General features: G+C 33.4%; 2 protein-coding genes across 2 annotated transcripts; one reads left to right on the forward strand and one right to left on the reverse strand.

Annotated features, from left to right (window-relative positions):
• Nucleotides 1-3,452, forward strand: LOC112009856 (probable LRR receptor-like serine/threonine-protein kinase At1g14390). Its single transcript, XM_024042210.2, has 7 exons — nucleotides 1-1,466; nucleotides 1,808-1,941; nucleotides 2,064-2,307; nucleotides 2,474-2,667; nucleotides 2,773-2,816; nucleotides 2,898-3,009; nucleotides 3,124-3,452. The coding sequence occupies exons 1-7, from the start codon at nucleotides 203-205 to the stop codon at nucleotides 3,349-3,351; spliced, it is 2,220 nt and encodes a 739-aa protein (XP_023897978.2). The 5' UTR covers nucleotides 1-202; the 3' UTR covers nucleotides 3,352-3,452.
• A 281-nt stretch (nucleotides 3,453-3,733) lies between these two features.
• On the reverse strand, nucleotides 3,734-10,269 carry LOC112009857 (ubiquitin-conjugating enzyme E2 2). Its single transcript, XM_024042211.2, has 6 exons — nucleotides 10,069-10,269; nucleotides 9,509-9,642; nucleotides 9,343-9,368; nucleotides 5,626-5,715; nucleotides 4,802-4,890; nucleotides 3,734-4,070 (listed from the first exon to the last, which is right to left on the reverse strand). Exons 2-6 carry the CDS (start codon nucleotides 9,631-9,633, stop codon nucleotides 3,942-3,944), a joined length of 459 nt encoding a protein of 152 aa, XP_023897979.1. The 5' UTR covers nucleotides 9,634-9,642; nucleotides 10,069-10,269; the 3' UTR covers nucleotides 3,734-3,941.
• Between the last annotated feature and the right edge of the window lie 7,489 nt (nucleotides 10,270-17,758).

Genomic DNA, 17,758 nt, shown 5'->3' on the forward strand with positions numbered 1-17,758 from the left:
TCACTCAAATTATTCTTTATTGATTCTTGAGATCAAACTCATGCTTCATTTCTTTCAACAAATGATTGTAGTTGTAAACTTGTAATTGCAGATATGGTTCTTCATGTTAAGTTATATCATTTTGCATGACTAACCCAACCATTTTCTCCTGCAATATAGTTGGAATTTGAGGCTTTGCGTTGAGTTGTATTTGCCTGAGAGAATGGAGAATTTCTGTGTTTCTTTCTGTTTCTTTTTTCCATCACTCATAATTCTTGCTATGCTTGCTCCTAGTTCAACTGCACAGTTGAGTCCAAGTGAAACCAGAACTCTTTTCCAAATTCAAAAGCTTCTTGAATACCCTGAAGCTCTTCAGGGATGGAATAATTGGACCAGCTTTTGTTACCTCCCTCCCTCACCTTCTCTCACGATTGTATGCACAAACAATCAAATAACCGAGTTTACTGTCATTGGAAACAAAAGCTCCCCTTCTCATAGCCCAAAACCAGCTTCTGGGAAATTCACTGTTTCTCAGCAAACTCTATCTGAAACATTCTCCACTGATTCTTTGTTTTCTGTTCTAGCAAAGCTTTCAAACTTGAAAGTGTTGTCACTTGTGTCCTTAGGATTGTGGGGTCCATTACCAGCCAAGATCAATCGGTTATGGTCACTTGAAGTGATAAATATTAGCTCAAATTTTATTTATGGAGAGATTCCTTCATCAATTAGTACTTTGAAGAATCTGACAAGTCTTGTTTTAGCTGAGAATTTGTTCAATGGAAGTATACCATACCTTAAAAGTCTAGTACTTCTCCAAGAGCTGAATTTGGGTGGCAACAATATTGGACCTGAATTTCCCTCACTAAGCAACAGTCTTGTAAGTATAACATTGAGCAACAATTCTCTGAGATCTGAGATTCCTTCAGAAGTCAAGAACTTTGCTAAGCTGCAACAGTTTGACATCTCTTCAAACAAATTTCTTGGTCCAATCCCACCTTCTCTGTTCTCTCTGCCTTCAATTCAGTATCTTAGTTTGGCCCAAAACCAACTAAGTGGGGTTCTTCCTATGAATATATCATGCAATGCTGAGCTAAAGTTTGTAGACATTTCACAGAACCTATTGATAGGAAAATTGCCATCCTGTCTGGGATCAAACTCTTCAAACAGGTCAGTACTATATTCATGGAACTGTTTGTCAAGCAGTAATTACTCAAACTATCAACATCCATCTGTGTTTTGCAACAAAGAAGCATTAGCTGTTAAGCCTCCAAACAAAAGCAAAGAGAAGGAGTCCAAATCCAACATCAACTTCGGCCTCGTACTTGTTATCATTGGATGTGTGGTGGCAATTGCTGTGGTTCTTGGATTGCTGGTTTTGTTCATTGTCAGAAGGGCAGAAAGGAATAGAAGTGATGATAACATATATAACAGATCTGTTGCTGAAAAAATGTCCATTCGTAGCTCCTCAAGATCATACACTGATGCAAGTAAGGAAATCTTTCTGGCTTTCTTTTTTTTCTTTAAATCTACTGAACATAATGTGGATAACTACTTAATCTAAGTTCTTTGAACCAATGCAATTCCTCAAATGGTCATTTTGAACTTACAGTTTCGTAAGTATTGTACCTTAGGATCCCCAATTATATTCAACCATGTGACTGCATTTCCTAATAAGTTTTCTTTAAAGGGTGGTTTAGAACTTTAGATTTTACATTTTTTATGGCTCAGTGCTTTGAACCAATGTATCCCTTAAAGGGTGGTCTAGAACTTTGGATTTTACTCATTTTATGTAGCTAATGAAAGTGATGAATGAATTGGCTTTTCACAGGGCGTGTGGCCGAAACAATAAGGTTAGCAGCACTCGGGTTACCACCATATCGAGTTTTCACATTGGAAGAGATTGAAGATGCAACAAATAACTTTGACCCAACAAATTTGATAGGGGAAGGATCTCAAGGACAGGTAAAGCATTTAATTCAAACTGTTTTCCTGATCAGTATATGAGTTATGTCACAATGTAATGGAACCCACCAAATTCGATTCTCTTCAAATTGAAAGCTTGCGAATTTGTTTGTTTGTTACAGCTCTATAAAGGTTGGGTAAGAGATGGTTCAGTGGTCCTGGTGAAGAGCCTGAAATTGAAGCAAAAACATTTGTCAAAAAGTTTGATGCAGCCCATGGATGTGTTATCCAAGCTGAGGCATAGGCATTTGGTCAGCATCCTCGGACACTGTATTGCCACTTACCAAGACCATCCCAATACAACTAGCACTGTCTTTATTGTTCATGAACACGTCTCAAATGGATCACTAAGGGACTATCTTAATGGTAAAGTCAACAGCACGAATGATGGACTTTTTGAAATTTTTTTACATAAACTTCACAAATTAATGTCATATCAGTATTTAAATATTTTGTAGCAAAATTGATAGTAGCTTTAGCATTTTTCAACTTGAAATCTTTAATGAAGTAAATCTTTTAATCTGATTGGCAGATTGGAGAAAGAAGGATATGCTGAACTGGCCACAGAGAATGGCAATTACCATTGGTGTTGCTAGGGGAGTCCAGTTCTTGCACACAGGGATTACACCTGGCATATTTGGTAATAAATTGAAGATTGATAACATTTTGTTGGATGACAGCCTCACAGCAAAAATTAGCAGCTACAATATTCCCTTGCCATTTAAGGTTAGAAAATATTATATACGGATTAACTTGTAATACATTTTTGCATATCATATTTGATTTTTAACTATTTTTTGTGCGTTAATTTTTGCTATTTTAATATAACAGTTAGATTCAGAGAGCCCTCTCGGTGGACAAGACAATCGTTTGAGGTATTGATTCCTCGTCTCCTTTTCTTGTATCTTTGTTCTGCAATAAGACCCAGCTAATCTTACTAAGCGCTGTATATACAGAGCTGAAATTGCAGAAAAGGAGGATATTTATCAGCTGGGAGTTATTCTACTTCAGGTTATTACCGGGAAACTGGTAACATCAGCTAGTGAAACGAATGAGCTAAAGCTAGAGGTACTAATAGTCTAATACAATTATTCATCTATTTTCATATGTACTTTCAATTCCATCATACATTCCCAGCCTGAAATTCATTGGCTTCCATTTTACTTGTTTTCTACACAACAGCTAGAGAAGGGCTTGACAGAATCAAAATTACGGGCTGCAACTGATCCCTCCATTCAAGGAACTTTTGCATATCAATCATTAAAGACCACAGTTGAAATTACCATCAACTGCCTCGGCAAAGATCCGAGCATGCGCCCTTCAATTGAAGATGTTCTCTGGAATTTGCAGTACTCAATTCAAGTTCAAGAGGGATGGACCAGCAGTGGAAACGTAAGTACACAGATGTAGTGCTTTAGTTGAACAATATTTATACTGCTGTGACCGGCAGCAGTCATGATGCTATGTGATACAATGAGCATATAAATAAATGTAAATATAATTTCCCTTTACCCTGCATTTTTTTTATCGTATTAGTATTAAGTTTCTACTCTTCTTTCCAATGGCTGACCAGAGTTTTCATTTATCATTATGAACATGCATGTATTTACATATTACATACCTTTCTAATCAGAGCACTGCTATGATTCAGTAATATTGCAAGAACCACTTGTCAACTGTTTTTTAAAGTATCGTTACTGCCAACCATTCTTTATTTATTGTAGTTTTCCAACTCATCTATCATTGATTCATTGGTAATAGTTGTGTTTCCCTCAATTTAAGAATGAGACGGTAAACAGAAATTTTATATGTGAAATATTAAGAAGAATGCAGCGTATCAGGTACAAATAACATTCAGGAATAAAAAGGCAAACACAAAAGCCAAGCAAACATATAACATAATCAAAGTCAAGGAGTTCACAACACCATGGTTGAGTCCCATCGTTATTTAAACAGACCATTGGGCTATTTTGAAGTTCCAAAACACCTAACCATGATGACTAATCAGCAGTCCAACTCTGCTCAACAATCTCACGTACTCTCCTATTATATTCACGTTTGTTCTCACTAAACATCCGTGCAGCTTCTGAATTTGCAGGAGAATTTGGGTTTGGGTCACAGAGCAATGACTGCAATCAGAAAATGACAATAGCTTTAAAACAAGAACTCAAGAGTAACATCATCATAAAACCAGAAAGCACATTTGCCAATTCTTTTCTATAACAAATCAATATACATCATTGCATACTCTACATATACAAAGAAGCATGCAAGCAAGTATTTATGTAAAATAAGCACATAATAATACAATGGATCACCAACTCCAGTCCAAGCAGCACTTGCCAAATAAGGAATCAGGAACTAGTGAAATCATAAATGCTAAATGAAACTTCACGGTTCACAGGTCCATTTTGCTTTCAAATTTATAGATGGCATAAACAAAGAAATTTATGAAGTGGTACAGATGTCTAAAAGATGAAGTTGCCAACTTTCCATCCCCAGTCTCAAGACTCAAAGTATGCTATGGAGAATAGAGGAATAACCATGTGATTCATGGGTGAATAGTATTTAGCGCACAGATCAATACTGGCTCCACAAACACAACTGAAATAGTAAGGGGAACATTTATATGCATAAATATGGACCAAAATGACAGTGGGAGGAGAGACGTGATAATTTAGGGGAAGAATGGGACAGGGGAGGGAGGGGCTTGAATTAAGCATCAGTAGATCAACTGGAAGATGATTACAACATTTTAGGTACTTGAATATGTTAAGCTATAATTCACACCTGGCATCATAACTTAGTAAGAACACAACATATGACCCACTATAACTAGATATTCTTAAAGTATTTTAACCTGGATGGAGGTAAGTATAGCTGCAACATCGTATATAGGGCTCCATTGATTTTGTAGAATGTCCAAACATATGCTTCCATCCGCATAAACTGTAAAAAGGGCAATAAATGGCTAGGATTAATACAAACAAGCAAAACCTCTCACTAAATATTTTGAAGATATTAACAAAAGAGAATATAATAACGACCAAGCAAAGCAAAAACAAAGAAAAGTCAAGAGTTGAATGGCAAAGCTGGACAAGTTAATGGGACATTAATTTAGGAGCTTGATCTATCCAATAAATAATTAATAGAGCTTGGTGTATACAATCAATAAGTAATAAAAAGATTCATCAAATATATATATATATGTGTGTGTGTGTGTGTGTGTGTGTGTGTGTGTGTAATAAAAAGAAAGATAAGAAAAGAAGCTTCATAACAACCACCAGGTTTCCCAATCAGCCTCAAATCTCAAATTCTCAATAACCATTAGCATTGCAGGGTGAGTCTTTATAGAAAAAGACAGAATTACAGAAAGCTGAAGCATATATATATTCAAAATGAAAGCACATCAGCACTGGAGATAGCAACAGGAATTGGTGAACATAAACCCAAACATAAACCCAGATAACCCGGCTGTATGTATCTACAACACACACAAAAAAGAAGAGAAAGAACAAGTGGGGCCCTTAAAATTATATTGCCACATAGTGGGCTGGAGGAATTTTCCTCCAAACCAATTTGGAGGAAAATTCTGTTCTTTTTTATAAATCCAAAGTGTAAAATGTAAAGCAAGAATATCAGGAATAATAAACTGTAGGTGTTAAACATAATCAGTAAACTTACTATTTGGATGGAACATTCTAGAGACAAAGCGCACAGTTGGTGGCTTGTTTGGATAATCCTCTGTAAACTGAAGCGTCAATTTAAACGTACCTGAAGCACTCAAAGATATAATTCATGAATATAGAGTATTGAATAAAAGCAGTACTGGTAATATAACAACATGGTTTGTTAGCAAATACAGCCACACAAATAAAAAAAAATTCTAACACCTAAAATAATAAGCGTAACAGAAATATCAATTCCTTAGTTCTTTTTTCTTTTCTTTTTTTTCCCTCACGCTTGTAGAATGGGAAAAGTACATTAAATTTCTGTGACACTATTAAAGAAAAAATACACACACACAACTACATATTGCATGGTTCACAGCAAGAGATACACCATATCACCTTCATCTATCAGGATTATCAAACCTTTCCACCATCAAAACAGAAGGTTTGTTGAGTCTTGAGATATAATCAGAAATATACTGTAAAGTGAGCATTCATTACCTCCCAAAGCCTACCACAAACAAGAATGTGCACTTTGATTTATAAGCGTAACACCATATGATGGGGAACATAACTGGCAGCCCCCTCTAAAGACTTACAAGAGGTGAGGGAAGCAGGTTCTAAGGCTCAAGCATTAATTTGGGATGTTTAGGATGATGGAGAGATCTCTTGGGACCTTTGCTTGTCTTTGTTTATTTGCTGCTAGATCAGTTTTGATTGAGTATTACTAGAATAGGAGCAAATTGGTAATTTACAGATTTTTGGAATGAGCAGTCTTTGGCTGTACAACGCCCATGAGTCTTATTTAGTGTTCTGAGCCCTTTTCTTATTTAGTTTAGAGGTTTTTAAGTACTTTTTCTTGGTTATTAGTAATCCTAGGAGCAAAGGACTTAGTAATAGTCTATAAAAAGGCTTTGCCGTAGTCCGTTACATTTATAGTGAGATTGATTTTAATAAAATTTCAATAGTTTATTTTAAGTTCTAAAGGTGTGATTGCCTTCTCCTAGCCAATGTTGGTAAGCTATAAAGGGCGCTTAGGCGCGAAGCACCAAAAGCTCCACAATTTTCGCCTCTAAAGCAAGGTGCATTTGCAGAAGTGCACCTAAAGCATGCTTTTTTGAGTTTTTTATTTAAATATAAATATATATACAAAATGAAGCAATCAGATAATTCAGATCTTGATGCTATTGATATACACCATGGATTTGTTATACAAAAGTCAATTTTTGTATGATACACCTAAGCTCACCCTTCCTCCCCTTTACAAATTCTAGAAGGTAAAAATCCATTTGGCACCACATGCCACATACTGCTCATCCTCACCAAAGGAGACTCAAGCAACAATGAGGTCACTAAGGAGGGCAACAAATTCAAATTCTATTTTACAACATACTCCTCTTCAAAGGTAGACTATGAATTTAGAGAAAGCATATGAGCAAGATGCCGAGGGATCCAAATCTTGCGATGACAATGATAATATTCCTATACCTAATGAGGATGATTAAATTGAGTGATACTACATCATGCACATGGAAATGTACATAAAGGAGTCTAAAACATTACAAGATATTATGTACAGCTGTACAAGTCGACAATGATTCTAACTCAGGAATGAAGTTACAACTAGTGAAACCCCAGACCCAGGACCAATCAAACAACATCCTAGAAAACAATACTATCAAATGTGCCCCTGAAATTTCCAAATCCTCAAATGTACAACAGTTACACTCCCACCAGTGTCCACATCAAACATAACAGAACCAGATTCCAAACATGTGAAGACTGCTTGCCTAACCAATTCCACCATCCAAACAAACAATCAGAGACCATTTCAGGTAACACCCACGAAAGTCCAAAGGTGCAAAAGACAAAACTCCACAACTTGAATGCAAAATTACAACGTAGCCAAAGATGCTCCACAGTCTCCCCACTACAACGGCACATACAACACCACCCTACTAAAGTGTGTCCTCTCTTAATGAGAATATCACAAGTAAGAATCTTTCCCCATTCTACCATCCCATCAAAGAAAGAAAACCTCCTTGGGGCCTTTACACACCAGATGCATTTCCAAGGGAAACTCTTCGCACAAGGCTCCCTTAAGGCATCATAAAAGGAACTCACATCATATCTCCATTTCCTTTCAGCCACCAAAATCAATCAATCTCTACCCTCTCAGTGAGGGGATATTAGAATAAAGGAGATTAAAGAAAGAGGTAGCTATCCATCTCAATCTCCCAATCATTATACTCACACTCAAATCTAATTTTCCACCTCCTCCGTTCCCCTCCACTTTGCCTTGGGACAAGGAGCCAACAAAGGCATCTCTAAGTAATGAACAATCATACAAATCAGGAAAAAGCATCCTCAGTTGTTGCCTTGTTGGTCACCACACCACTTGTCATGCCAAAACCAAACATGAGTACCTTCCCTTACATCAAAGCAGATATTGTGGAAAGGTTTCCCATTCCATGCTTATGCTTTTCCATAAGCCACACTCATGAGTACCTCAAACAGTCCTAGTTTACCAACCTCCCCACTCCTCTCCATATTTCACAGCTACTACATATCTGCATAGCCACATTTCCTCCAACCCAAAACAGCATAAACCATTTACCCAAAAGAGCCTGGTTAAAAGTCACTAACTTCCTAAAGCCCAAGCCACCATTAGCAATAGGGATTAACAACATATCCCAACCCACCAAATGATGCTTGAACTCGTCCCCCATACCTCCCCAGAGAAATTTCCATACCCTTCCAGAGAAAATTTCTATGGAACTTCTCAATCCTATTCACCACACTAACAAGGATAGTGAACAAAGGTAGATAATAAGCAGGTAGACTCGAAAGTGTACACCATTCAATAATGCTAACCTCCCCCCTTTTGACAAATACAGTTTCTTCCAGCCTGACACTGTGTTCCATCTTCTCTAAAATAGGATTTCATACTGACTTTACCTTGAAGGATGCCACTAAAGGCATATCAAGATAGGACCGATAGGTCATAGGCAAACCCCCAATCTTGCAACAGAGGAGCTCTACAAGCTCTAACATATTCAAAACCTCTCCAACAAAGGGTGATGATTATATACCTTTAGGATTGCATTGCATTGCTTTTGACAGGCGTAGAAATCATTACTTAACAGTTAACATTCTAGGCGCCTTGTGTGCTCTTGAGCACAATCACTTAGCTTCATATACAATGATTCACCTACACCTTTATCGGCTTACACTCCAAGGCTAGTCTTCTTAAGGATGGCACAACATCCTTTTATTGGTTCACTCTGTGCACTGAATTGTAAATCTCCCTCCCTCCCTCTCTCTCTTAATGGGTGGGATAGGTCTTGCCTAGAATAAATGGGTTGGGTTGGATATGGTTATTAAATATTTAGTTTAAAGGGTAAGAAATGGGTGAATGAGTACCCAACCCATTTATGACCTGTCCAAACCCGCCCATTTTCCATCCCTAAGTAAAACAAAAACCCAGTGGGCTATCAAAATCAGCCTAAACACTAGGAAATCAAATTAAATCCAAACATAGAAGGTTACCTAACCAAACAACTAGACAAAGCTTTCAAACCATGCTTTGATGGTTCACTAAGAACAAACAACAGTATCACTGGAAACCCTCCATGTAACTTAAGAATTACAGAACAAAGGAAGAAAAGCCTATCAAAACATAAAATCAAAGTCCTAATTAAATCAAAGTAGGCACGATAATTAACTTTACCTCCATCCCATGGGGTGTCATCAGGCCTGCAATTCAACCAATGGATAGCATAAGTACAACTGTATCAGATCTATACTTAACCAAAACATTCAGAAAAAACCCAACACAAAAACCAAAAGTAAAATAAATGGAAACAAAGGAATATTGTTTTCATTTTGCAACATACCCAAATATAACAGCATTCCAAAGCATAATGTTGTTGTCTTGAGGAGCACCACTGATGCCTGCAGGAGGATCTTGCTGTAACCTCTTAAAGTCCCTCATCAATCTTTTCCTCGCAGGAGTCGACATCCTCACCGCCTATAAATTCAACCCAAACAAACACCACACTCAGTAAATTGTCACAAAACCCGAAACATAAATCGAAAAAAGCAACGATTAAACAAAATTGCAGCAATTTACAGTTCATGAGAGAATGATTTCTCAAACAAACTGTTCTAAATTAATCCTTCCACAAAATTGCAGCATCACAAAACAAAACCCAAAATTGAAAAACCCAATTTCTTGAAACCCACAAAATCTAAGCTTTAACATAACGATCATATCCAACGGGCAAACAAAACAAAACCCAAATCACAAAATCGCATAATTAGTTAAAATTCACATCAAACCCACAAAGGGAGAGAAAACCCTAGATCGACAAAATCGAAAATTAGCAATCGAAATTAGGGAAACTCGTAATCAAAACAAGCAGATACACAACAGAAGTAAAGAGATTTCGCTCACCCGTGAGTAAACGCGGCGAGTAACTTGAGCTTTGGGATATTTTCCCAAAACTTTTCTCTGAGAAACAAACAGATAAAAATAAAAATTCAAAAGCAAAAAATGGGTTTGTGGTATTGGAGAAAGATCTTCCTAAATCACCGTCTGATCAGCTTTTTTTTATTAGAAAATGTTTTTTTAGGTTAAAGATTATTTGACATATACAAATACATATAATATGTATGTGTATATATATAATGGTAAGAGATGGGGTCAATGGTCTCTTTCTCAATTCTACTGCTACTTTTTGTTTCTATTTGAGAGCCTGTTTCTCGTCAAGTTGTGCTATTGGCAAAACAGGCTCATCCACCACTGTAATGTATTCTATGTGTGACCATTTTTCTTTTTTTTTTTCTTTTTCTTTTTTTTTTTTTTTCAAGTTTGATAGTTACACCTATAAATGAAAGATTTGAACCTAGACGTCTTTTTAAAAGCTACCAAGCTGTTGGGGATTTATATTAATATTAATTATTTTTTAATCATATATTTTAGGGGTGGTTTAAAATTAAACCATCTAATTTCCCAAAAAAAAAAAATAGACCATATTTTTTGTTTATATTCCATGAAATTTCTATTTACAAATAGACAAAGTTTTCTCTAATCCAAGTTGAAGAAATCTCTTCCAATCAAGGTAGTCAATTTCATACTCAAGACTCTTTCGAATTTTTTTTTTTTAAATAAGAAAACTATTTCGATTTGATTAGGGGAAAAGGGAATTAAATATTTTTGTTGTGGTTGATATCAGTTTACTGTTTTGAGATTACCGTTATTTATAAAGTATATATATACATATATTTTTTATATTTATATAAACATATTATTCAAAAAATCATGTATTTTCAAAGCCCAATTATTGGCATAAATACATTAATCTAATGTATTAACTTGAATAACATTTTTAAATATTTTTAACTATTTTTTATTTGAGTAATTTGCAAATTACACCTCTAAAGTTTGGAGGTGATTGGATTTTACACCTTGAATTTCAGAATTTGAATTTTATCTCTTAAAGTTTAGGGTCTTTGGATTTTAAACCCTGACGTTTCAGAACTTGGATTTTACTCTCTAAAATTTAGGATTGTTTGCATTTTACAGCCCAAAATTCTGAAACTTTAGAGTGTAAAATCCAAATACTCCTAAAATTTATGGGGTAAAATTCAAATTCTGAAACGTCAATGAGAAAAATCCAAACATCATCAAACTTCAGAAGGTAAAATTCAAATTTTGAAACTTTATAGTATAAAATCCAATCACCCCTAAACTTTAGGAGTGTAATTTGCAATTTACTCTTTTAATTTTATTGGCCAAAACATTAATTCTAACTAAAACACTAATATTCAAGTAATACAACCCAATATATTTATCCTATGGATTTTAGAGAAGTACCGATACTGGTATTGGTGTATTACTGGTTTAGCCAATATTGATACAGTATTCACTTTCCTACTTTTGACCACATGACAAATCATAAGTCTATTCACATGTATCAAATCACATGATTCATTAAATCATTTAAACAAGTTACATGTCTATTAAATAGGTCTTATGATTTTCTAATCTTTTCTTGCAAAACAAAAGTAGGTCATTTGACTACAAATATAAATGGATAGTCTTTTAAAGAAACATGTGATGAGTCATGTGCTTATATTCATCACTATCATAATTTGGTTCAAACTTTCCCATCCCCTTCTTATTTGGGTTAATGAAATATACAAAGGATTGTAGTTTGTACGATAAATTTCTACCTCTCCATCAATCTCTAACATGTTTGAATTTTTCAAAACTCCATTATATTGTGACTTTTCTCCAAACAATTTTAGAAAAAACTTTATCCATTACAAATTAAACCTTATAATTTCAATAATTTCAAATCAAAGTTATCAAACTATAAACTTTTAAAATCATATATCAAAACTGATACAATTTTAACTGATAAGAGATTTTCAAGTTTGATAAGAGATTTAACTGATACAATTTTAAAAGTTCAATATTCAATTTGAATATATCAAAACTATACGATTTATTTGTAACAATATTAAACTTTTTTTATTTAAAACTTTTTAAACTATAGGATCAAATTTAAAATCACTCCTAATGTATAAAATCTAGAATATAATTTACCCAACTTTTTCCCCCGTATGAAGTACGCAATTATGTTCTTCTAGTTAGTATTTATTTATTCACCTTTTCTTGCTATGGGGAAGGATTTTCCACGAGGTTTGAGACTTTCCTAGAATTATCAAAAGAATTCCTTGATTTGGAAGGTGCGTGGGAAATGAATTGGAAACTTTTGAAAAATAAAGTGTGAAATTCTGACCTATTTGATTCGGCACGCGGCATGGGACCATGCCACTTTTTTCTTTAGCAAAGAGAAAATCTAAAAAATAAATAAATAAAAAGACCGACGAAAAAAGACAAAAAATTTTATAGCTGTTAATGTAATGTATTGATAAATAAAAAGTGATATTAATAATAAAGACAAAGTTTAATTACAAAATTGATTATAATTTAAGGCTACAATTTTACTCAATATCTTTTTATTAAATGTGAATTTTGACAAATTCACGGCTGGATTATATCTTCTTCTTATATCCTGCATACTTGCAAAATTTCTAGAAAATTAAAGATTAACAGCTGTGTCATCAATAAATTATTTAAATTACAAGTTTCTGCAGTTTAAAATTATGCATAAAATATAAGCTTATACATCATATAGTAAATATTATCCGCTTAACATAAAATTTGACATGTGTATTATGAGTGTAAAAAACATATAATTCAATTATTAGATTTTCCAAATATGTAGTAATATTTATTTTATTGTGTAAGGTTGTAATTTTAGGCTATAATCAATTTTGTAACTAAATTTTGTCATAATAATAAGTCTATATTAAAATTAGTAAAAAATTTGTCAACTTAACTATGTAAAAAATATTGTAAAATTTGTTGTGTATGTAACATTACTCCGTATTAAATGAATAGTTCTAAGACCATAAATTATTTCATAACTTTTTTACTACAATTTTGATGTGACAAACTGTGAGTGATTAATCATCACTTACACACGAAACCACATTTTTTCTTCACTAATCACACTCTGCCGCTTGTGGCAAGAAGGTGTGAAAATTTTTGTGGTTCCAGACTTTTTCACAGTAAATTGGATGAATTTGGAATGAATAATGCCATGTGCCTGTTGAGTTGACAAATTTTTATTGAGTCTTATCTTATAAGCCACATCAACTGTTATGAAATTTTTTATGTCTATACTTTTTAATTTGGAATATTTGGTAATTGCCATAAACTCGAATTCGTATATGAAAAAGTTTTCCGAACAAGAATAAAGCCAAGGTACCGAAATCAAAATATGTAGTCTCATCGCATCTCATCCAAATATCAGAGACTTCTGTAACTCTGTTGAAAAGTTGTTGTCAACAATTGGTCAATTACTCATAACAATTTGAAGCAAACTCACGTGATACACTTGATTATTTTAAGACAATATTTGTTGACGTGTGCCAATGAATGCATTTTGTTGGTTTCTTGAAGAAGATATTGCTCATGTCAAAAAAACATGTACAATGCATCTAGTTGTAATACATCATTAGTATATAGTATGAAATGTGGGGTTGAGAATTGAGATAAGCATCTCTTCTTATTCTGCCAAATTTGATTAGAGGCGAAATTATATTTATTTTGTGATTTCCATCACATTATTTGAACAAGAATTAATCAATTAGGATTAGCATGATCACATGTAAGGCTATTTATTTATATTTAATAAAGAATGAACAGATGAGAATTATTGTGTATCTATTTACAAAATGGTGTATCTAAAAGCTTGTTATGGAGGGTTTGATTTTTCTTTTGAAACAAAACTATCTGTTTTCTTATGCGTATGATGTCATTATTTGCCTAGGTATTGAAACTACCATTGGAAGAACATGCAAGATTAAATTTCAATGGTGAGAAGTGTCCTTTAATATAAAATTGAATGCATACATTTATTGAATAGTTTTTTTTTTTTTTTTTTTTGAAAGGCATTTATTGAATAGCTGATTAACTGATCTTTAAAATGAGTAATTATAATTATCAAATGTAAACTTCTCATTGGTTCAAGTCCAAAGAAAATGGTAGACAGACACTCATGCGTGAAATGAAACCTAGCAAATGATTAGGCATTTCAAGTTGTTGAATTAATTGTATGATAATTAGAAAACTTAATCACTCCTTGGGTAAACTTTATGAGAAAAGGGCTTGATTATGATAATAATCATGTAATTAGCCCCCTAAAAATACCCCCAAAAAATCACCCAAAAAATAAAAGGGTAAGATAAGTTAAGATTGGCATAAAACAGGCTTAAGGAGACAAAGTGTCGATTGGCATACAGAGTGCCCATTTCGGCACTCAAATTCACTATAGTTCAACTATATATTTGCTCTATTATTTTGAGACTTTTTATATCCTATTAATTTAGGGGATAAATAGTGGGTTCCAGTTAACTCAACTGGTAAAATATTTGATAGTTGAATAAGAAATCTGGGGTTCAATCCTCGCCTACACCAAAAACTGATTGGTGTCTTGATCTGATGATGAAGAGCTATCATCAGAAGTGGACGCCATAAGTTGAAACTCTCTCAACAAATTTAGGGGATAAATATGTGATTAATTATCACAAAAAGGAGTCCAAACTTTTTTTTTAAAAATACTTCAGTACCAAGAGGCCTCTCTCCTCATTAAAGGAGGAGGTCCAAATTTAAAAAGGTTCATTTTGGATGAAAATTTTGAAAACTTACTAAAGGGCTCACCTTTAATCATGAAAGATATTGAAAGGCCACAAAATTTGAAGGAAAAACCACAATTTCCTTCATAAATAATTAAAAAATAAAATAAAACCATCCTTTAACCTTGAAATAAACACCCATCAATCCCTTGACTAATCTTATGCCAACATGTCCACAAAGACCTCCAAAAATCCCATCCAACCATGCATTTTTGTCATTATGGCCAACAGCCATAAAATTACTCATCCTTAAACCTATTTAGACACGACAAATGGGTCAAGTCAATTAGGTTTGAAATTGGGTAAGAAACGAGTCATCCTAAATGAGTTGCAAGACCTATGACACTTACTTGGTTCTTTCAAAGTCAAGTCAACCCAGCATGACCTTTTTTTTTTTCACATGCAAAAATAATAGTAATAAGTAAATATAAAAAATTTGATAGTACTATTTTTGTTTTCTTTTCAATACAAACAAAAGAACAAATAAACAAAAACCCTCAAACATTAAATTTAAATAATTGATAAATTCTTAAATATACAAAATCCAAAGTTCACTACACTAAAGCCTTCAAGCCTTGGCTTGATTAAGAGGAAGATGACCAAACTTAAAAAAGATACATTTTGGATAAAAATTTTGAGAGCTTACTAGAGAGCTCCACCTTACCTTAGAAAACCCTTCACCCCCTCCCCCCTCCTCCTCAAATAGCAATCAAACTGTTTATTTTAATTAATTATATTAATAAAACTAGAGGCATAACAAAAATTCACAACACTTCCCAATTTACCTATCAACTCACACATGGGCCCACCAAAATTTTTAATTTATTTTTTTAAAGGCTTCATGTGTAAGTGATAAGCAAATAGGTTGTGCATGAACTTTTGTTGTAACCCTAGGAAGATTATAACTATATTAGTTTAGTTAATATAACCAAATATGCACAAATGTTTTTTTTTTCTAACAAGTTAGAATGTTTTCTCATATTTAATACATATATGCTTGGTGTTAGTTTATTGTGTATACTTAGATATTATAAATATAATTTTAATAAAAAAATATACATTCTATATATGTTTATTTATAATTTTTTTTATCTCTCTCTCTCTCTCTCTCTCTCTCAAATAAGAATCAAAATTTTTGTTTCAATTAATTATATCAATAAAGTTAGGCGCATGACAAAAAATCATAACACTTCCCAATTTACCCATCACCTCACACATGGGCTCACCACAATGCATAATTAATTTTTTTTAATGACTCGTGTGCAAAGTCATAGACAAATTTGAGGTTGTGAATTTTCGTTGTGACCCTAGTGGACTATAATTATATTAATTCAGTTAATATAACCAAATGCACAACTGCTTTTCCATATTTAGTCTATATATACGTGGTGTTAGTTTATATTGTATATGCTTAGATGTTATAAATATATTTTTAACAACAAATGTATATACATTCTATTTATGCATGTTTACAATTTTTTTTAATAAAGTTTATATAGTGTTTATGTATTGTATGATACAGGTTACAATTAATATACAATACATGATATACAAAAATAAAAAATAAAAATTAATTTGCTTACTATTCACATTTTCACAATTATGAACTTTTTGATTAGCTATACCTAACCATGCTTTTATAGGTTGGCTAATTTTCAAAGACTGGTAGATCTCTCAAAACAGATTGCTGCAATAGGACTTCATGGGGGGATTCAACTACATTAATATGGTGTTGTTGAGAGTAGAAATCACTTGTACTTTTGAGTGCTCCTTTACAAGGAGATTTTAAAAGGAAATCACGGGGTCCTGTCTTGTTGGTAATCCAAAATTATGTTGGTTAGAGGTTGAAAAAGGAATGGGGCATAAGACATCTTTGCTGATTAGCTAGTATGTGAGTCTGGTTTGTTTGTTCTAGTTGGTAGACCTGCTATTGCAATCAGTCAATGAGTGTTTTTTTTTTTTCCTGCTTGTGAGCTTGTAATTGATTGTTCTTTTTATAGTGTTACAAGATTATATATACAAAAAGATTATCAATAAATATTTTTTCTATTAATTCCTCGCAGGAGTTATATGCTTTTTCGTCAATCTAATTGGTAGCAATCATAATGCATTCGAGCATAAAGGAAATGTAAGGATAAGAAAATAGTGGATAGCTTTGTGCACAGAGAAAAGATTCTCGGCATAAACATCAGTCATCACATCGAAAAAGATAGGAATCATATGGGAACATTTAGAATCTACTGTTAACTTTTTGCACTTAAAGATCTCTTCCTTTTACTTCACATGAGTAAAAAGTTTTTGTTTATTTATTTTAGCCTTGATATAGCTTTGTGTGATAAAAATTAGAGTTTTTTCTTTTCTTTTTAACCAAAAAAAAAAAATCATTTCACCTATTTTCTTATAAAAATATAATTAAAACTATGAGTTTTTAAGGGTTAAACTCCAAATTCCCAAGGAAAAAACTTTTTGCTTTATTCAATCACCCCATGATATGAGGAGCTTAAATAATTTTGGAGCAGCAAATTTATAAGTCATGATGACTGCACGTAGGGAATTTGAGTTAACCTTATATATAAACATATATGATATATCCTCATCATTGGAAGATGACAAGAAAAAGAGTACATGATATCTTTTTCTGATAAGTAAAGTAGATATGACATTGCAAATTGCAAATTGCCAATGAGAGTTTGGGATCTCTCTCCTGTTGAATGTGTTTGCAAGGACAAAAAAACATGGCAAAGTGGAGTGGAGGGCCCCCATCATTCCACCATTTTGGTGTCATTTTAAAAGAGAGGAATGGGTGGAACAGTATCATTCTGCACTCTATGATCCTCCTAAACATGAATTGAACCAAGGATTTTCTTTATTGG

Source organism: Quercus suber, unplaced genomic scaffold, assembly GCF_002906115.3.
Source record: "Quercus suber isolate HL8 unplaced genomic scaffold, Cork oak 2.0 scaffold_613, whole genome shotgun sequence".
Lineage (NCBI taxonomy): Eukaryota > Viridiplantae > Streptophyta > Magnoliopsida > Fagales > Fagaceae > Quercus > Quercus suber.

Bases quoted from the DNA above. Each gene is read 5' to 3' on its own strand.
- LOC112009856 (XM_024042210.2), top strand. From the start codon at position 203: ATGGAGAATTTCTGTGTTTCTTTCTGTTTCTTTTTTCCATCACTCATA. The intron at 1,942-2,063 runs GTAAAGCATTTA...TGTTTGTTACAG, and splicing joins GGGAAGGATCTCAAGGACAG to CTCTATAAAGGTTGGGTAAG. The intron at 2,308-2,473 runs GTAAAGTCAACA...TCTGATTGGCAG, and splicing joins ACTAAGGGACTATCTTAATG to ATTGGAGAAAGAAGGATATG.
- LOC112009857 (XM_024042211.2), bottom strand. From the start codon at position 9,633: ATGTCGACTCCTGCGAGGAAAAGATTGATGAGGGACTTTAAGAGGTTA. The intron at 5,716-9,342 runs GTAAAGTTAATT...TGAGTGCTTCAG, and splicing joins TGACACCCCATGGGATGGAG to GTACGTTTAAATTGACGCTT. The intron at 4,071-4,801 runs GTTAAAATACTT...TTCTGATTGCAG, and splicing joins CTATACTTACCTCCATCCAG to TCATTGCTCTGTGACCCAAA.